This window comes from Schistocerca americana, chromosome 5, assembly GCF_021461395.2.
Source record: "Schistocerca americana isolate TAMUIC-IGC-003095 chromosome 5, iqSchAmer2.1, whole genome shotgun sequence".
NCBI lineage: Eukaryota > Metazoa > Arthropoda > Insecta > Orthoptera > Acrididae > Schistocerca > Schistocerca americana.
Window position 1 is genome coordinate 664,535,243 of NC_060123.1, and position 22,509 is coordinate 664,557,751.

Sequence of the window (22,509 nt, forward strand, 5' to 3'; positions counted from 1 at the left end):
GGAAAAATCCACTCACACCTTGAAAACTCGGTCTTTTAAGAATTCCTGAAGGAAACAGGGCAGGTGGCCACAGAAGCCCCACATGTAAAGAGTACGGAGGATACCAGCTCTTGGGCAGGTGTCTTAGGCCTTCTCCAAATCGAAAAACACAGCCACAGTCTGGGATTTCTGCAGAAAACCATTCATGACATGGGTGGACACTGTAACAAGATGGTCAACTGCAGAACGCTGCGCTCAAATTCCTCACTGTGCACTCATAAGTAAATTGCGAGAATCGAGCCACCATACCAGCAGGGCACGAATAACAAGTTCCATCACCTTGCACCGAGGTGGGGCGGTAGCTAGAAGGAAGGTTTTTGTCCCGACTGGGCTTAGGCATGGGTATGATGGTGGCTTCACACCAAAGTCAGGGAAATGTGCCCTCTGCCCAGATGCAGTTGTACGTGTTAAGCAGGAAGTGCTTTCCTGCAAGAGAAGTGCTTCCCCGCAAGAGAAAGGTGCTGCAGCACCTGAATGTGGACAACATCTTGCCCTGGGCAGGAGGATCGGGATGAACTGAGACCATGATCTAGCTCCCTCATAGTAAAGACGGCAATGTAGCACTCACGATTCTGAGAAGAGAAGGGTGTTGCCTGAGCCTCCTCTGCTCGTTTCTGGTGGAGGAAGGCAGGGTGATAGTGAGAAAAGCTCAAAATGTCTGCAAAATGGTGGCTCACGGTGTTGGAGATAGTAATAGGGCCCCTGATAACGTTGTTTGTGACTGTCAGGCCACAAATTGGCGAATGGATCATACTCCCAGAGAGCTGTCAGAAGTTAACCCACATGACAGAGGAGGGGGTAACTGCTAAAAGAACTTGTGAATGAAATCCAGCTAGCTTTTTTGCTATCCCAAAGAATGCGATGACACTTTGCACGCATCTGTTTATAATGAATGCAGTTTGCTATCGTAGGATGACGGTTAAAAATGCGGAGAGCATGTCTCTGTGTGCAAATTGAGTTGTGGCATGCCTCAGTCCACCAAGGGACTGGAGCATGGCATGGTAAAGAAAGAGAGTGCGAGGACTGGAACATTCTGCAGCAGTGAGGATAATGTTTGTGAGATATTCGACCTGGCTATCACAACTGGGGAAATCTTGTTCTTCGAAGATCGCCAGGGGGGAGTAAAGCCACCAGTCAGCCCTAGGAAGCTGCCATTTAGGCATGCACGTGCTTGGGGTATGGGTCAGCAAATGGATAGCACACGGGAAATGGTCGCTCGAGTAGGCGTCAGAAAGAAAGGACCACTCAAGATGATGGGCAAGATGGGCAGTGCAGAAGGATAGGTCCAAATGGGAATAGGTGTGTGAGGAGTCAGGAAGGAAAGGGGGCGCTCCAATTCAAGGCAGAAGAGGTTGAGTTGATTAAGATCAGCCAAGAGGGCACCTCTCTGACAGGTTCTGGGAGAGCCCCAAAGGGGATGATGTGCATTAAAATCACAGAGTAGCAGAAATGGGGGAGGTAGCTGCCCAATAAGTTGAAGGAAGTCTGCCGTGGTGACATCGAATGACAGAGGGACAAAGTCAGGTGGGGAAGGAAAAGGCAAACTGCAACAGCTTGAAGATGGGTAGCCAGGGAGATGGGTTGACTATGAATGTCATCTCGTATGAGCAGCGTGACACCCGCATGAGAAGGAATTCCAACCTCAGGGGGAAGGTCTAAACGAACCGGGAAGAAATGTGAAAGCTCAAAGTGGTTATGAGGGTGCAATTTCGTTTCCTGAAGGCATAGTACAAGGGGATGCTGCGATGCTAAAAGTAAGCATAAATCCTCTTTGTGGGACCGAAGGCCGCAAACGTTCCACTGGAGGAGAGTCATGATGAGGAAGAGATGTAGGGGTGTCACCTCGGTGGCTGCCGAGTAACAGCCTGAGAAGAGTCGCTGCTACAGGGCACAGAAGCAGGAGAATCCTGCTCCATGGGGTCCACAGAAGCATCGGCTTGCGTGTGCTGTCGGACTGTGGAGTCCAACGCTGAAAAATGGTTGGTTGTGGGCACTGGTGACATGGAGGCCGGCCGGGCTGAGGTATCACAGGGCAACAACCACTGAAGAGGATCTTCAAGTTGGCGAAGGAGAAGGCAGTTTGCCTTTCGTGGACTTCTTTGAGCCTTTCCAGTTAGAGGAAGACTCTGGTGTCATTTGGTTGGAGGGACATAGAAAGTCTGCACGGGAGTACACCTTCTGTCCTTTCTGACCTACCGGTTGTGTAGCTGGTGGCTTTGCCCCTTGAGGCGAGAGTCTGATAGCTTGTTGCACAGCTGGACAGGGTGATGGCGATGCTACCTGGACACTGGGCGATTTCACAACCTCAGAAGTGAATTTGACATCGCATGACTATGTGGCCATGTCCTTCATAGATCAAGGGGTAACAAGAACAGTGTGGCCATGTCCTTCATGGAGCGAGGGATAACAAGAACAGAATTATAGGTACCAGACGGGAGAATGCAGGGTTTGCGACTAGCCAATAACTTTCGAGTGACTGGGTAAGGCATTTTTTCCTTTACCTGGATCTCTTGGACAGCCCGCTCATCAAAATACATGGGACAATCCCGAGAGGAGGCAGCATGGCCACCATTGCAGTTGGTACAGCGAGGAGAAGGAGGCAGCATGGCCGCCACAGCAGTCGATACAGCAGAGAGGAGGAGGCAGATAATGGCCCTCATGTGCATCCCTACCACAGGTTACACATTTGGCTGAGTGTGGCTGAAACGATGACACTGGTAGCAGCACATTGGGTTCAGAATGTATGGCCACACTGTGATAATTTCATAGCCTGCTTTGATCTTGGACCGGGGCACCATTCTATCAAAGGTGAGGAAGAGAGTGTGGGTGGGCACTAAGGAGTGATCTACCTTTTTCACCACCTAATGGACAGCAGTGCCTCCCTGATCAGAGAGGTAAGACTGGATTTCAATCTCGGTTAGACTGTTGAGCTGCCTAGTGTAAACAACACCACGAGAAGAATTCAAAGTTCTATGGGCCTCAACACGAACAGGGTAACCATAGAGAAGCAAGGTGGAAAGCAGTTGTTGTGCTTGAGAATCAGAAGCAGTCTCCAAAAGTAAAGTGCCATTCCATAAAGGAGAGCAGGATTTTACAGGGCCGGCAATTGAATCAACACTTTTCTGAATAATAAACGGATTTACCATGGCAAAGGAATGACTGTCTTCAGTACACGATACCACGAGGAACCATGGTGCAGCGGGAAGGTTCTTTGAATCATTAGCCTCATTATGTTTACATTTCATAGACATTGATGGTGAAGATGATAGACTCATTGTGAGAAAATCTCCCATGATTGCCAGCGTCTCCGATGGCGCGCATCTTCCAACTGGGGACCCCCTTCACAAGCAGGCATACCCGCCTTTGGTGATTGTTCAAACCTCAGTTCACACCTCCCGAACACCTGACAGAAGGACAAATCGGCAAATTGGGAAGGTTGCAGCTCAGGCAATCACCCCTCCCTAGGCCTGGCCTGTAATACGGGGTACGTGCGAACCCTACCTGTCGACCCGGGGCTGGGAATTACACGTTACGCAGTCACCTGTTATGTGTCAGATACGTGGGCAGGCCTTCAGGAGTGCACAGGGAGGAAGAAGAAAAAGAGAACATTAAACGCCAAAGCACGGGAATGAGAGGAGAAGAGAAACAAAGAAAGGAAAAGGGAGCGAAAAACAGTAGTGAAACTGTTCTTACGTCAGCAACATACAACGCAGAACATTCCCAATAACATCCCAGACATGGTCCCCAAGGGAGGGGAAAAAAGAATAGCAAGAGGATAGACAAGCAGCATGGAAGGGGAAAGATGCTGCAAAGGCTGAGGTCCCGTGATAGCCAAACACGAACCTGCCAAAGAGTGGCAAGTCCCCTGGTGGGGGATAGTGAGTGTGCTAACTACAGAAATGATCAGGGAAGAGCTGGGTGGCCATATAATAATTTCCAACTGCTTCACTGTAACAATTGGAAGACAGGATCAGAGGAAGAATGAACCACGACACCATTCATGAGACATACTCTGGTTTACTGACGAGTCGAAAATACCTGAAGGCACCGAGGCCAGAGTATATGGGTTACAGCTTAAACTAGAGATAGCAGTTTCACTAGGGAAGCTGACCACAGTATTCCACATGGAAATATCTGCTATCAAGAGTGTGAGAATTTGTATAGGTGCTACAAGGATCATAGTGTGTATATTTATTCAGACAGTCAAGCAGCTCTGAAATTTTTATCAGCCCCAGCAACAAGATCATGCAGAATGGCATGAAGTCTTTGGAGACCAGGGAAAATAACAGGCTAAACCTGCCGAGGGTCCCTGGTTGCTCAGGAATTTGTGGTAATGAACAAGCTGATAGCCTGGTCAGGATAGGCATGACGACTCCATTTATTGGACTGAAACCTGTCCTAACCATCACAAAGGTAATGATAAAATAAAAGCTGTGTAGCTGGATCAGAAGACAGCACAGAAAATATTGAACTACAGTCCAAAAACTAAAATATGGCATGCTAATGATGCCAAAGCTGTGTTTACAGAGGAATTCTGTAATCCTGAACTTGTACAGGAAACAGATTAAACTTATAATAGGACTCTTGACTAGCCATAGGAAGTTTAAGAAACACCTACACATGATGGGTATAAAGGAAGAAACCCATATGTATAGACTATGCGATTAGGAGGTTTAACCCAAACCACACCAAATCTTCCAATGTGAAGCTCTGGAGACAAAAGACACAAAATATTTGCGTTAGCAGAGCATGAAGAACCGTGTCTAATAAATAACTAGTATTATTAAAAGCATACCAATTGTCTTTATTAAAATCCCAACAGGGAGTGTAACCACATAATCAGCTCAGTTCTGGTGTGGGAAACAGTGGGCTAAAGCCACTGTTGTTGTTGTCTCCCTGTATAAATACTACCAAATCAAATCAATGCTTTCTCAACCTAGAAGTTTAACTGAAGATAACTAAATTGCTTAATTTCAGTATGTAAAAACTGATGTTTCATGTTATAACTGATAACTAAATATGGTGTATCAGTTTGTCTTCATTCTTCCTGCAGGGAACTTCATGTGAGGACAGCAAGGAGTCAGGGCAACTGAAAGGTGTGCACTGTCTTCAGTACAAGAAGACAAATGTCTATAACCACAATGGAAGAAAGTAGGGCTGTGACTCCAGATTTGTGTATTTGAGTATATCTTCCTAATGTGTCTGGAGGAGTCGATGATGATATCTGAAGGCCCTTGCTGCATCATTATAAAGTACTTGCGTAAAGAGTGGCCAAAACAAAAGCAGTTTATAAAATAAAGTACTTCTACACTTCCTTACAATCCACATCTAGCCACATGGGATTTCCTTCACTTCCCAGCTGAGAAAGAAAACATCAATGAGGATTTTTTTGAGCTACTGGGAGTGGCCTTGCTTAAAAACCACTTCAGAATAGTCTTCTCAAGAGATGTTTTTTACAATCTAGGAATTTGTATTACTGTGTCAAAACTTACAGATCAGTCCTCATGTCATATTCCAGAAAACACGATTTTGGAAGGTGTCTGAACAGAGGGAGAGAATTTCATAATATATAAATAAGTATCAGATTTAAGTTTTAACACTTACCTTACCATGTGAGAAATAAAAACCTACCACACCAACATGCCTTCTTTTGACAGAGGCCAATACACATAACTTCATTCAAAAACTATTACCGATAACCAATAAAATAACTTTTAATCTGAAACATATCTATATCTTTTTGTCAGCAAGAATTACTCACCTAATAATGAATGGTCCTCTGTCTTCTAATAGGTGTCTGTCACCGTTAAACAATTTCAATAAATTCACCAAGAACTTTGAAAAGTATGGTTTGTGTAAATGAGTAGTATCACTGGAGTTTTTGGGCACTGAAAGCAAATTTCAACATTGATTTGAAAGGGAGTTTAGACAAGAATAAAGATACAAATTTCACAAAAAGTATTTCAAATTAATCTATTTATAACAATCTGACAATATAAGCACATGCAGGCTTAATTTTAAGGCTTCAAAGAGCTACTGTTGCATTCTAGGAAACTGCAGTACATTAAATTATGTATGCTTGTTTGTTTTATTAAGAACTTCTCTCTGTACTAAATTCAGTTGGTGACTGAGGATGGAAGTGAGGACAGGGGAGGTAGGGAATCAATCGTTTTCTGTATCTCAATTATCCACACTTTTCTAATCTAATATATTTATTAACTGCTTCTTTTTCCAACAAAAAACTGCTTTAAGTTATGATTGTTCCAAATAGATTTGTCTCGTGGAAAAAACAAGGAGCAACAAATAGATGCATAAATAAGATGTTTCACATAACGGCTCATCTACCAGTATCCATTACAAAATACCAACAGCTTCACTCACCAGTAGCCTGAATGAGGATTAGTAATTGCAAGATGCAGCAAGATATATGAAAGTGGGAGAGGCAAGAAACAGACTGGGAGAGCAAGTGAGGAGGATAGGAATACAGGGTTACAAATAAACAATGTGCAATTATTGGTATTTGCACATTGCATAGGGGCGTGAGAGAAAGAATGACACTAAAAGGGGTATAGAGGGAGATATTTAAAGAGAACAGTATGGAGGAGAGCATATAATGCATAAAGTGAGGAGGATTTCGAAGAGTATAGTGAGACATCTTCCAATGGGCCTATTAATACACTGCCAAAAAGAATTAGGCGGGCACAACAGGGTTTGTTACCAGCTTATATGTTTCACAAATTAGCTCACAACAGAACACCATTAAATCCTCATTAACTTACATAACAAGAACTGAAATGTCTGAAAGGTGTCAAAAACAAAGTGGAAACAATTAATCATCCCATCACTGTGTGTGCTTTTCCTTGGACATTGAAAGCATGTATGCCCTCCTTGAGCATTTATCACCAACTGACACTTACATTGTAGCTCCGGATAAGTTTACAGAGGTCACCCCATGGTACCCATTCCGACTTCTCAATGAGAGGAGAGTCTGTGGTGGGAAAGAATGACCACAAAAACGTATGTCAAGAATGCCACAGACATGCTGGATAGGATTAAGGTTGAGACTCACCACTGGCCACTCCATTACTTCAGTGTCCAGGCTTCACAAAACACCCTAGTGAAGTCAACCACATGGGCTCTAGCATTATCATGCACGGAAGAGAATTCAGAGCCATCACCATATGCAACAGCCACCACATGGTCCAACAGGATCTGTTTCATGTACTGCCTGGATGTAAGGCAATCACGGAAAGCGTTTTTGAAGAAGAGAAATTTGTTAACATCGAGTATAGGTTTAAGTGTCAGGAAGTCGTTTCTGAAAGTATTTGTATGGAATGTAGCCATGTATGGAAGTGAAACATGGATGATAAATAGTTTAGACAAGAAGAGAATAGAAGCTTTCGAAATGTGGTGCTACAGAAGAATACTGAAGATTAGATGGTTAGATCACATAACTAATGAGGAGGTATTGAATAGAATTGGGGAGAAGAGGAGTTTGTGGCAAAACTTGACATGAAGAAGGGACCGGTTGGTAGGACATGTACTGAGGCAGCAAAGGATCAGAAATTTATCATTGGAGGGGAGTGTGGAGGGTAAAAATTGTAGAGGTAGACCAAGAGATGAATACACTAAGCAGATTCAGAAGGATGTAGGTTGCAGTAAGTACTGGGAGATGAAGAAGCTTGCACAGGATAGAGTAGCATCGAGATCTGCATCAAACCAGTATCAGGACTGAAGACCACAACAACAACGACAACAACGACTTACTTTAACAGCTCCACGGTGTTGAGAATGCCTATGATGTGGGGCACAGTAAAATGGGGGTGCCCCATGGATCACTGTTGGGCCTCTCCTGTTCCTTATTTATATAAAAGATATGCCATCCGGTATTACAGTGATTCTAAAATCTTTCTGTTTGCAGATGACACTAGCTCGGTAGTAAAGGATGTTAAGTGCAACATCAGTACTGTATCAAATAGTCCAGTTCATGACATAAATTCATGGCTTGTAGAGAGTAAATTAATGCTAAATCACAGTAAGACTCAGTTTTTTCATTTTGTAACAAACAATTCAACAAAACCCGATGTTTTAATTTCAAGAATGGGCATATGACTTATGAAATTAATACTAACAAAGAGATAGAGGGGCTGGCCAGTACTTACCTCAGCTCAGTACAGCCAATAGATACACCAAAAAACAGAACCGAAAATTTATGTTCCTAGCTTTCGGAACAAATGTTCCTTCATCAGGGAGGAGAGACGGGAAAGAAAGGGAAGAAGGGAAAGGGGATTCAGTTACTCACAACCCAGGTTATGAAGAACAGGGAAAGGAAAACAGGGAGGGTAGCAAGGATGGAGGCATGGTTGTCAGAGGGAAGCCAAAGATATTCTACTGTAAGTACTGTGCCAGCTTCAAACCAAAGAGGATGCATACAGAAATAAAGAGGTATATAATATAAAGATAAACACAACTATGTAGGACGAAAAGATGCGTGAATGGCTAAAGAGGAAAGGGAAAGAGGAGAAGACTGAAGAGTAAATGGGAGTGAGATTGTTTAACGTAGGTTCAGTCCAGGGGGATGGCGGGATGAAAGGATGTGTTGGAGTGCGAGTTCCCATCTCCGCAGTTCAGAGGGACTGGTGTTGGGTGGGAGAAGCCAAATGGCACATATGGTGTAGCAGGTTCCTAGGTCCCTATAATTATGCTGGAGGGCATGCTCCGCTACTGGGTATTGGACATCTCCTAGGCGGACAGTTCGTCTGTGTTCGTTCATGCACTCAGCCAGTTTAGTTGTTGTCATACCGATGTAAAAGGCTGTCCAGTGCAGGCATGTCAGCTGATAAATGACGTGTGTAGTTTCACATGTGGCCTTGCCTTGAATTGTGTATGTTTTACCAGTAGCGGGGCTGGAGTAGGTGGTTGTGGGGGGATGCATGGGACAGGTTTTGCAGCGGGGTCGGTTACAGGGGTAGGAACCGCTGGGTAGAGAAGGTAGTCTGGGAATATTGTAGGGTTTAACAAGGATGTTACGGACAACCATGCCTCCATCCTTGCTACCCTGTTTTCCTTTCCCTGTTGCTTCATAACCTGGGTTGTGAGTAACTGAATCCACTTTCCCTCCTTCCCTTTCTTTCCCCTCTCTCCTCCCTGATGAAGGAACATTTGTTCCGAAAGCTAGGAACGTAAATTTTCGGTTCTGTTTTTTGTGTAGCTATTGGCTGTACTGAGCTGAGGTAAGTACTGGCCAGCCCCTCTATCTCTTTGTTAGTATTTGTTTCACATCTTTATATGATATTTTCCATTAATCATTTTGACTTATGTAATTAAACAGTTCAAATTTCGTGGTGTTCAGATGGATATAAAACTGTCGTGGAAAGTCCACATTCAGGATGTTAGTCAAAGACTTAATGCTGTATTTTTACTATTCGAAGGGTATCTGAAGTACTTGATAAATCTACACGAATAGCAGTCTACTTTGCTTACTTCCATGGTATTATATTTTGGGGCAACTCTTCCCATTTTCAAAGGATATTTTTGGCTCAGAAATGGGCAGTTCAGGCAATAAGTTGTGTGAGTTCGCAAATCTCTTGTCGAACCCTGTTCACTATTTTGGGTATTCTGACATTGGGCTTCAGTATACATATTCTTTACTGTTTTTTCTTGTTAGCATCATCAGCTTATTCCCAAGAATTAGCAGCTTTCACTCAGTTAATACTAGGCAGAAATCCAATACGCCTTTGGATCACACTTCCTCGACTCTTGTGCAGAAAGATGTGCAGTATATTGCTGCATCCATTGTCAATAAGCTACCACAAAAATTCCAAAATCTTAGCATCAATCCATGCACTTTCAAATCAAAGCCAAAGAGTTTCCTCATGGGTCACTACTCCTATTCTCTCGAGAAGTTCCTTGAAAAATTAAGCTGATTCCCTTGTTATATTGTTGATGTGTTTACATAAACTTATGGATTGTCTTTTTTTGGGTTCATAAACATTTTATTTTATCTGTTAATACTTTTACGTTGTAATTTCATGTACTGACATATTCCTTGACCTTTGAGTTTTTCTCCTCAATTTGGTCCTAAAGAACTAGATGTGTGAAAATAAAAAATAAATACATAAAGAAATAAAATAAAACAAAAAAGAATATTTGACAGAACACTGCACAACTTATGCTAAAACAAGGCACTTGGAGTAGAGGACATGCCCTCAGAATGAGTGAGGTCCTTGGGAAAACTTACCATGATGCAACTGTTCCACTTTGTACATAAGAAATAACTCCAAACTTTAAGAATAATGTAATAATTACAGTTCCTAAGAGGACAGGTGCTTACAAGTGTGAATACTACCAGACCATCAGTTTAATAAGTCACAGTTGGAAACAGGATGATGGAAAAACTGATAGAAGTTCAGTTTGAGTTCTGAAAACTTGTAGAAACCCGCAAGGCAAAGCTGGCTCTACAATTTGTCACATAAGATAGACTGAAAAGTGGCAAGCCTGGATTTATAGTATTTGTAGATTTAGAGCAGGCTTTTGGTAATGTTGACTGGAATGACCTCTTTGAAATTCTGGAGGTAGCTGGGAAAAATACAGGGATCAAAAAACTATCTACAACTTCTACAGAAACCAAATAAGAGTACAAGAGTCAAAGAACATGAAAGGGAGGCAGTAGTGGAGAAGTGAATACACAGAGCAAACAGTAACAGAAACCAAAGAGAAATTGGGAAGGGAATTGAAGTTCAGGGAGAGAAAAAAAAAAGAACTTTGAAGTTTACTGATGTCATTGGAATTTTGTCAGTGACACCAAAGGCTCTGGAAGTCTTAAAAAGATGAATGTCAACAAAAGTACAAAAAAAGGTAATCAAGTGAAGAGGAATTAAAAATGGAAAAAACTGAGGGAATTACACTGGAAAAAGAGAGTCTGAAAGTAGTAAATGTGTTCTGCTGGATGGATAGCAAAATAACGGGGTTATAAATTGGTGAGACACTCACCAAGCTCTTTCATGCATGTTGCACTATGAGCTATTTCATTTGGAATGGCAGCTTCTACAAACAGATGGAAGATGTTGCCATTGGTAGTCCACTTAGTCCATTGGTGGCCAACTTTACATTTAAAGCACAGCTGCCGGTCTTGGCATCTTGTAAACCTAAGTGTGGTACAGATACAGTGATGATACCTCTGCTTTGTGGAACTATGGTGAGGAACAGCTCGATGACTTCCTAAGACACATGAACTGTCTCCATGCCAACATAAAATTTACCATGGAGATAGAAAAGGACCAACAGCTACCTTTACTAGAGGTGATGCTTGTGAGGGATGGTGGAAACCTGGGACACAGTGTGTATCACATACTGACATACACAGACCAGTGCTTGTACAAACTACCAAACCACCACTTGAGACAGAAAAGAGGCAGGATTAGCACACATGTAGTGCGAGCATGATGAATATGTGAGCGACAGCACCATAGATGCGAGGTGCAACACCTAGAAAGCATTCTAAGGAACAATGGGTGCTCTGCCAGAATCAATGAACATGAGCGACATTGCAGGTACGGGCAGGCAAAGAAATTGGCTGTGATGGAACACGCACTTGTGAGACCGGCCACACAGTGAAATTCACCAACACCAAAGTTCTTGCTGTAGAAAAGAGCAATTGCACTCGCTTGTTCACGGAAGATAAGAAATACACAAACATGACAATAGTCTCAACAAGAGCAAAGCCTAATGGTGAATGAATCCTGGACTCTCATACTGCAGAGAATGACAGTTTCAGGTGGCAAGGGGAGAACCAAAGTGGTGATGACCATGGAAAAGCCCTTTGACATTGACGTTCCAGGTAAATATAATCAGCAGCTGTGAGCTTGACCCCAGTCCACCACTAGCAATGGAGGGTGAAGCTTTGACAATGCCAACCACTCATGCTGGTGAAACATTAGAAAAATTATCAAACAAATGTCAACCAAAGAAATCGAGACAGAAATCAACAGACAATTTGTCATAGTTTTCACTGCTATGTTACAACATTGTCAACCTAGCCTTAAAAATTTTCATCTTAGCCTTACATTTTCCTTTGGTACACAGAACTATTTGGTGTCATCATTCCATTTTTCATTTATACCACTTTCAAATAATAAGATGATTACAAATATAATGAACTCAAAAATGAGAATATTTCATCCAAATGTTTACGTAAGTATACACTTAATTTTTAAGTGTAGAAAATGCAAAACCATAGAATGAATGATGTACCATTTTCTGAGTTCCCAGTTTTCTCACTTCTTGACAGTGAAATAACACCGGCCAATACTTCCAAGTCTTGTTTCACAACTTCATCTGATGCATCAGATAATGTTCTTAACAAGTCTGGGAATAATTCATCCACATGGCCATACATCTGTAACAAATAATTACATAAAAATTGTGGTGGTGTAAGTTCAGTACAGGAAAAGTATAATTTTTTTACTGCCACCAACCTTACTCGGGATCACTGAGTGGAGAAAACCCAGCCACCGCAGAGCAGCTACCTTTGTTGGAACACACGTATGGACTAAGTGCTTCTTCAAAACATCAAGGACAGAAGGCAAGTCTAAATCTGATCTGTGGTTCTCAGGCTGATCCTCACTGTCACCACCAGTGCCTGAAGCAGAATGCTTGTGTTGCTCATTAGTTACTTCAGCACTGACTGATTCAGAGATGAGCTTCATTAGGCTGAAATTTACAGCTTTTGATGTCTCCTTTATGTCTGCATGTAATGTTAAAGGAAGAATCAAAAGTAGTGAATAACAATAAAAAATAAGGGGTGACCAAAAAGTTTATGTTCAGAGGCTGGTGTGCCAATCTGGCAAATTAACTGTGAGCACTGAGGAAATCATTCCACCAACACACCCCTTTAGTAAAATACTGTCTCCTGCTACATGAAGAATTCTGTAACTCTCTACTACACATCCTCATCTGACACGAATAACTGACTCTTCAAGGCCTTTTGTAAAGGACCAAAGCTGTGATAATTGTATGGGGTGAGGACAGGACAACAGGGTAGGTACTTGAGCGTCTCTCATTTGAGTTGGTGTAACTTCTGCATTATACAGTTAGGTTATCATGAAGCAGCAGCATCCTTTGGCACATCATTCCACAATGATGTATTTTGACTCATACACATTCTTCATCCTTCAACGGATGCCTACCAATGTTTCGACTTTTGCAACCAAGGAAAGAATAAAAGCATGTTGGTCCTGTCTGGATGCATCTGGTGATAATGCTGCCACTGTTCACATTTCCACATTTACCACAATTGCATCAGAAAGACATGAATGCCACACTAATCCCTTGCCTACATGTCATTGCTTATATACCCACATCACAGTTGTATTACGTTGCATATATGCTGCAGCAATATCCTCAAAATGGAAACTTTTTGATTGCCCCCTATATAAATCAAGAAAGGTTGTAAACATACAGAATACATCTGAAGTAGTTTTCTCAATTAAAAATCTTTTGACATATAGAGATAATTTAGAAGTATATCCTCTCTTCTTTGTGCCACATAAGTATTCTTCCCCTCCCTTTCCCTTTCTAAAAAGAAACTTCTCCTTTGAAAGGCTAAGCAGCTGTTTCGGACTGATTCATAGTAGACCTCTAACATCCTCCCACCATGATGAGGATCAGCAAATGAGATACTTTATGTAAGAAATAAAGCATGCACGATTACTACTTGTTGATGCTGCTTAATGGAGGTCATATTTAACACCATGCGGTAAAGGTACAGATGCTTCTCCAATTAGTATGTCATGTTGTCTCCTTCCTGGCTTCTCACTTATTCTCATATTGCAGGCACTTAACTCTTATGCAAAGTCACATAACAAAAAACACAAATTCATACAATGAAAACCATTATCTGCTGTCCTTTTTCATATATAGGAAAAAATTCTTTAGATGGGAAGAAAATAGATCACTTGACACTCAATCATGAGTTATATTTTTACTTGACAATCAATTATGAGTTATATTTTATGTGATTTTTAGACTCTTTGATTATTAATGTTGTCCCTGGACTTTGAACAAGTGAATGATGTAGATTTTCTTGGTGGTTCATTGTTATATGACGTAATTAACCATTGTATGATGTTGAATAAACAGTACTTTCACACAGCAAAGTTTTTTAATTATGTTAAATGTCTGTAGCAAAGCGGTTTTCTGCCCTTTGTTAAAAGCCTTCTCCATTTTTGTGAAAGTTGCTTGGTATTACTCCTTGGAAAAGGATACTTCTTCTTGAATCACTATCATATGATAAGCAGGGCAATGTGGAAGTAAGAATTCCTGATGCAAATGGGAGCATCATTCTTCCTGATAACTGGACAAACTCTTTTATCCATGTAATTGCCGTAAACTGAAAAAAAGTCATAACAACTTCACCAATTGTTTACACACACAACAAAATATTCATATTAAGTAATTATGGTCCCCCATCGTGTGTGTCAAACTTTTATGTTCCCAAACCAAATGATTCACAGTTTTTTAACTAAAGTGCAAGTAACATATACATAGAAAACAAGTCAAATTAGTGTATAACTTCTGATTGTTATTTAAACCAGTCACTCAGTTATGCAGGGTGAGTCACTAACTAACTTTTGCACCTAGAATAATTCCAAAAGTATGATAGTCGCTGAAAAGTTTGTGGAGCAAATGTTGCATGGGACAACGGGGGACATAATATGATGTTTGTTTTTTGTTGCTAGGTGGGGTCACGTCAGAGATATGAAGGTCAAATTTTTTTTTTTTTAATGGAACACTATAGTTTGGTACTTATTGTCTGATAGTGGCTATCAGGACGAATCCAATGATGTATATCAGTAAGGTCTTTGAAGGTCAATGAAGGTCACAAAGGTGGCATGAACGTCCATTTACTGAATGTGTTTGAAGTGGTTACCATTGGTAGCAATCAATGTAGTGCTGCAGTCTTCTTATCATGGAGTGAGTGGTATTCCTTATAACTGCGGCACTTATAGAAGCACATGCTCTGACAATTCTCTCTCGTATTTCGTGCAAATAGTATATATTCGCCGAATATGGCATGTCCATCTAACATGCCATTGACATGTAAACGCCATTCGATGGTTTCGCAATAGAACACTAATAGGAACGGTAAGACTAGTATCTTCGAATCAAGTGAATACGAATTATGTATTCCTTTGAAGAACAAGTTGATATGCTTCCCATTTATGGAGAATGCCAATGAAATTCAGTGAGAGCTAAATATTTATACTCTGAAAGATATCCTCAACGTACTCACCCTACACGTCATACATTTAAATGTGTGTATGATAAATTGAGAACAACTGGATCTTTAATGCATCAGAAACACATGGGGCAAAGGAAAGTTTCTTATGAGGAAATGGAAATTGGTACTCTTGCCACTGTGGTTTGGGATCCTTGTGTTAATTCACATCAAATCGCAAGGGAATCTGGCATGAACCAGAGTAGTGTTGTTCATGTTCTGCATCACCATAAATATCATCCTTACCATATCAGTCTCCACCAAAAATTAACTGGTATCGATCATACGCATGACACTGAATTCTGCCGCTGGGCTCAACTTCAGATTAAGAGGGCTGACACATTTATTAATGTGATTTTTTTACTGACGAGGCTACATTCATGAACCATGGAAATGTTAATTTGCATAACATGCATTATTGGGCAACTGAAAATCCAAGTTGGCTGCTGCAAGTTGCACACCAAATACCGTGGTCTGTGAATGTATGGTGTGGGATTCTGGAGGACATAATTATAGGCCCCTATTTCATCGAAGGAAATCTTAACGGTAGGAAGTACACCACACTCATGCAAGAAACATTAGGTATGTTGCTGAAAGAAATACTTTTCGGAACAAGACACAGAATGTGGTATGAACATGATAAGCATCCAGCACATTTTTTGCGGATGGCCATAAATGAGCTCCAGAGACAATTCCCAAATCTTTGGATTGGATGCAGAGGAGATGTGTCGTGACCGGCTTGGTTGCCAGACTTGACGCCTCTGGATTTTTCTTGTGGGGATTCGTAAGAGATATTGTTTATGAAGACATTCCAACTACACCTGAAGATAGGTGAGAGAGAACTGTCAGAGCATGTGCTTTGATAAATGCTGAAGTGATAAGGAATACCACTCAATCCATGATAAGAAGATTGAAGCACTGCATTGATACCAATGGTCATCACTTTGAACACCTTCTGTAAAAGGACATTCATGCAACCTTTGTGATCTTCGTTGACCTTCAAAGACCTTACTGATGCATATCACTGGATTCACCTCGATAGCCCCTATTAGAAAGTAAGTACCAAACTACAGCATCCAATTTAAAAATACAAAGTTGACCATATCTCTGAAGCGAGCCCACCCAGCAACAAAAAACCGACGTCACGTTATGGCCCCTGTTGTCCCATGCAACTTTTGTCCCACAAACTTCTCAGCTCCTATCATACTTTTGGAGTTATTCTTGATGGCAATAGTTAGTGACTCACCCTGTGTATTGTATTCCGTATACATCATATGAACAAGGTCAACAGTAGCAAAAAGTATGGCCCTAGCCAGGGGATATACAACAGGAACTAATATATACCAAAAAATAGCTTGGAAAATCCAGGATGGAATGTAACAATATAATGAAAAAGATAGTTTGCTACTCACCATAAAGCCAACATGCTGAATTGCAGAAAGGCACAACAAAAAGACTATCAGAAGGTAAGCTTTTGGCCAACAAAACCTTTGTCAAAAATAGACAAAACACAAACACATAAACACACACACACACACACACACACACACACACACACACACACACACGAACAGAGTATGGCAGTTGGCCCCAGACTGTGAGCAGCAGGCCATTACGGGAGAGGCAACTGGGCAGGGAGTACGGAGGAGGCTGGGGTGCGCACGGAGCTTGCCTAAGACCCACCACCACCTACTCCAGTCCGGTCACTAACATCACATATCCCATGAGAGGCAGGGCCACCTGTGAAACCAGTCATGTGATCTACAAGCCAAGCTGCAATTGCTGTGCTGCATTCTACATGGACATGACAACCAACAAGTGCTCTGTCCGCATGAACGGCCGCCAGCAAACTGGGGCCAAGAAACAACAGAACAACCCTGCTGCTGAGCATGCTGCCCAAAACGACATCCTTCATTTCAGTGACTGTGCCATTTGGATTCTTCCCACAAACACCAGCTTTTCTGGATTGCGCAGGTGGGAACTCTCCCTGCAATATATCCTGCATTCCCGTAACCCTCTTGGCCTCAACCTTCATCAGTCATTGTCCTTACCCATCTACCCTTCCCTGTTGCCATTCCAGCACTATACAGCTCTCTATTCCACCACCAACGTACCCAATCTTTTTACTTCTATCCTTTTCCCCTAACCCCTCCCCCCCTCCTGCCGCCTCCTTCTAACCTCTCAACTGCACCCAGCTGCCCCACCCTCCACCTCATCCCTGCATGCTCCCAGCAGAACTTTACCATCCCCTACCCCTACCCTGTTATCCCCCTCTGCAGCCCAGCCTCCTCCTTACCCCTACCTGGTTGCCTCTCCCATAATGCACTGCTGCTTGCAGTCTGGGTCCAGGTGTCAGAGACTGTGGTCATTGTGATTGTGTGTGTGTGTGTGTGTGTGTGTGTGTGTGTGTGTGTGTGTGTGTGTGTGTGGTGTGTGGTGTTCGCTTGAGTGTGATTGAGCAGGCATATTGTTTATTTTTGACAAAGGCTTTGTTGGCTGAAAGCTTACTTTCTTGGCTGAGAGCTTACTTTCAACAGTCTTTTTGTTGTGTCTTTCTGCGACTCAGCTATCTCCGCTTTATGGTGAGTAGCAACTATCCTTTTAATTATATTGTTTCAAAAAATAGCTTGGAGGAATTTTCCTCCGCTCCGGCAAATGTGTATACTACAGATTCTTTCCCTTATTCATATTTCTCCTTCATGTGGTAAAGTAACCATTTAAAGGCAAGATAACCAAAGATTTGTCTTTTTTTAATATTTTAAAACCATGCATCTGAAAATTTCAGTTTTTCATACTTAGCAGTTGTTATATTAACTACTGTTGATATTCATTTTTGACTTCAATTTCCAAGCAGGAATACATTAATAGAGAGAATACACTATTACAAATTGCCTTCTACACAAACCAATAATTACCAGGAATGCTAATCAATAGTTCAGTACAAATAAAGAGAAAAAATGAAGAACTTGCTCATTACTTGGGAAAACTGTGTTTCTAAAATAGCTACTATTGCTTTTCTACCAGGAACGTACACAAATTAATGGAAAATAATTACATGTGTGTTAAGAGTATGGAAACTAATTATCTTAAATATTTCTCTTTATGGTTCTATTTCTATAATTTATAGGATAGAGATTAAAGGAGAAGAATTTACCGCCAAAATTACAAAAGAAATAAAGACTAAGGAACTCATTATCCTAAAATGAACGGAATTTCCATTCACTGCATAAGATGATTGAGTGATGAATTGATTGCAGATGTTGTTGTTGTTGTTGTTGTTGTTGTTGTGGTCTTCAGTCCTGAGACTGGCTTGATGCAGCTCTCCATGCTACTCTATCCTGTGCAAGCTTCATCTCCCAGTACCTACTGCAACCTACATCCTTCTTAATCTGCTTGGTGTATTCATCTCTTGGTCTCCCTCTACGACTTTTACCCTCCACGCTGCCCTCCAATGCTAAATTGGTGATACCTTGATGCCTCAGAACATGTCAAGTTGTGCCACAAACTTCTCCTCTCCCCAATCCTATTCAATACCTCCTCATTAGTTACGTGATCTACCCATCTAATCTTCAGCTGCTTCTTAAAGCTTAAGCTTAAAATTAATAGTGAAAAAAATTATGATAGTAAGCAAATAAGAAAAATGAGGACAACTTACATGCGAACTGAAAGAAACCAAATACAAAAAGTTGATATATTTTGTTACTTTGGCATCTTAATTACAGAAGATAACAATTGCACTGTGGAAAACAGAAAAAGAATTGCAAGAGTTAAAATGTGCTTTCAGTGGATGAAGACAACTACTATTTAACAAGGTGTTTGGTATATGAAAGAAAGAAAAAAAATAATTGGTCAAGATGTTCATCTGAATTGCCTTCCTATATGGCTGTGAAAACCGGACACTGTTGAAGGCAGACAGAACGTGCATAAAAGTAATGGAACTATGGCTTTGGAGAAGTCTAACGAGGACAAGCAGAACAGAAAAACCAATGAAGATATTATGAAAGAGATCAGTATGCAAGGAACCTTCTTAAGAACTATCCAAGAGAGGAACACACAATTTTTTGATGATTACGCAGAGAGATAGTAGGTTTCTGACAGGCTTATTGGAAGGAAACAGCAAAACAGTCAATTTATTGACAGTAACGAAGTGCCAAAATTATCTAAAAATGATGAGGACACCACAAGACATAGGAGAACAGCTGTAGCAACAAGGCGTAGCTTTAGAACAAGAAGATGAAGAAGGAAAAGGGGGGGAGGGTGGGAGGGAAGAGAGGGAGATGACGAGGATCATGATGTTTGGTTTGTGAGGCGGTCAACTGCGTGGTCATAAGTGTCCCTACAAAGCCCTAATTTTTACACAGCCCAAATTTTTTTACACAGCCCAAATTTTTTTACACAGCCCAAATTTTTTTACACAGTCCAACCTAGTGACTGTCACGAATGATGGTGACGATGATGAAATGATGAGGACAACACAAACAGCCAGTCTCCAGGTAGAAAAAATCCCAACCCGGCTGGGAATCGAACCCGGGACCCCATGATCCAGAGGTAGCAACGCTAACTACTAGACCATGAGTTGCGGACATGATGACTGACAGTTCTAAGAGGCATCTGCAATTACATAATCTAGGTAATGAGATAGGGGTAATAAACCATGCTTTTATTTTATGAGACCAAGTTGAAGAATTCTTGATATGGCACAAAGATGGCTTTCAGTTAACTTTTTACGTTGTATGTTGTCCTAAGATGTGCTATAATATGAGGCATGTTGCTTGCTTAAATGTGTCGATAGCTTTTTTTATGACATTATTGTATTTCATTCCAATGTGTGGCTTGGTGGATCAGTGACAAAGTGCCAGTAATGGATCCAACGGTGTCGTGTTTGAACTCCATTCAGTAGTAGGACTTTTATCTGACATTTCTCATCTCTCTCACCTCTGGCAATGTTTGTTAATATGAACAATGTGGGGTTGCACCAAGATTCACAGTCCAAGTTAGATTGTACATCACATAATAACTGGCTAGGTAAGTCAGTTCAAAGGAAGCCAACAGCACACTACCACTAATAGGAGAATGCCTAGCACAGCCTGGTGTTCACCATGCTTTATGTTCACTGTTGTAAAGTAAGAGATTCCACTCCTTCCTTCACCCTCTTACGGGTCAATTTTATTTTTATTTCTAAAGTAGCCTATATTCTTCATTGAGGTCCATGCAAGCTCTGTACTAAATTTAATTGAAGTCAGTGCAGCAGTTTAGTTCTGAAAATGTAACTGATAGTTATTTTCACGTTTATAATATTAGGGTGGATTTACGGTTTATCATAACAAATTCAATCAAAATTTTTGAAGGTTTATGAGATTGTTCAAATTATTGCCGAGTACAGGCATATGCTACTTCTGATGTCATACGTATCGCAGAAAAAAAGTATGGTACATTTTACACAGATAAATACAATAAAGCTTTGTTCAAGGTAGATGCTACATATGTTGAGTTCTGATCAAGAATAAATGCAAAAATAAATTTCCCAGCCATGTTGTGAATGTTTTGAAGAGTAATCTATTTCACCTGCCATGACACATTAAAGAGAATGTTTTCAGGGTATCTTTCATCCGGCTGGCTTGCAAGGGATAAAGCATAAGTGGTGAATAATTTGGTAGTCTTCTGGATTAACGGGATGAGAAAAATGAATGACAAGAAAACTACTTTTTACCAAGACAATGTAGTTGCTTGCAAAGGCACTTTTAGCATGGTAAAACTGAGGAGCGTGAAGCACGTACTTAACACACTGAAGCACCAAAGAATCTGGTATAGGCATGCATATTCAAATACAGAGATATGTAAACAGGTAGAATACGACACTGCAGTTGGCAATGCCTATATAAGACAACAAGTGTCTGGTGAAGTAGTTAGATTGGTTACAGCTGCAACAATGGCAGGTTATCAAGACCTGAGTGAGTTTGAATGTGGTGTTATAGTTGGTGCAGCATCTCCTAAGTAGCGATGAAGTGGGAATTTTTTCGCATGGCCATTTCACGAATGTACTGTGAATACCAAGAATCTGGTTAAACATCAAATCTCCAACATTGCTGTGGCAGAAAAAAGATCCTGCAAGAACGGGACCAGTGACGACTGAAGAGAATCATTCAGCGTGACAGAAGTGCAACCCTTTTGCAAATTGCTGCAGATTTCTATGCTGGGCCATCAACAAGTGTCAGCTTGCAAACCATTCAATGAAACAGCAATGATATGTTCTTTCGGTGTCGAAGGCCCACTCGTGTATCCTGATAACTGCACAATTCAAAGCTTTACACCTTGCCTGGGCCTGTCAACACTGACATTGGACTGTTGATGACTGGAAACATGTTGCCTGGTTGGACGAGTCTCATTTCAAATTGTATCGAGTGGACGGACTTGTACGGACATGGAGACAACCTTACGAAACCATGGACCCTGCATGTCAGTAGAGGACTATTCAAGCTGGTGGAGGCTCTGTAATGATGTGGGACCCCTGATTTGTCTAGATATGACTGACATGTGACAAGTACTTAAGAATCCTGTTTGATCACCTGCATCCATTCACGTCTATTGTGCATGCCGACGGACTTGGGAAATTCCAGCAGGACAGTGCGACACCCCATACATTCAGAATTGCTATAGAGTGGCTCCTGGAACACTCTTCTGAGTTTAAACACTTGCGCAGGCCACCAAACTCCCCACACAAGAACATTATTGAGCATATCTGGGATGCCTTGCAACATGTTGTTCAGAAGAGATCTCCACCCCCTCCTACTCTTATGGATTTATGGACAGCCCTGCAGGATTCATGAAGGAACCTATGTGCTGGGAAAATATCAGAAGGGACTACATGCAGGCCACCCACTACAAGACCAGGTGCAAAGTAATGTTCAGAAATAGCTCTCAGAGCATTCCACGATCAATGTGAGGGTGAGCCAATGAGACAGTTTCACGTGCATTACTTAACTGTGTCCTTAAAAAAAAAAAATAAAAAAAAAAAAATCACCAGGGAATGGATCAGATCTTTACCAGTGAACATTGGATTGAGGATGCAGATCGAAGCAGACAACCCAAGCTTATGCTGAGAACCTGTCGTTCCTGGCAAAGAATACGCAAGCAGCTTTAATGCAACTCCAAGCATTGCATTTAAAAGCAAAAAACAAGAAGTCTACTGATCA

General features: G+C 41.4%; 1 protein-coding gene across 1 annotated transcript in view; it reads right to left on the reverse strand.

Moving 5' to 3' along the window:
- Positions 1-22,509, reverse strand: part of LOC124615401 (protein VAC14 homolog) — a 129,008-nt gene that overhangs the window by 41,565 nt on the left and 64,934 nt on the right. The window contains exons 6-9 of the mRNA XM_047143244.1: positions 14,305-14,428; positions 12,516-12,784; positions 12,292-12,436; positions 5,801-5,927 (exon numbers count right to left, since the gene is read on the reverse strand). Of these exons, the coding sequence (XP_046999200.1) occupies positions 5,801-5,927; positions 12,292-12,436; positions 12,516-12,784; positions 14,305-14,428 (665 nt within the window). The remainder of the gene's footprint in view (positions 1-5,800; positions 5,928-12,291; positions 12,437-12,515; positions 12,785-14,304; positions 14,429-22,509) is intronic.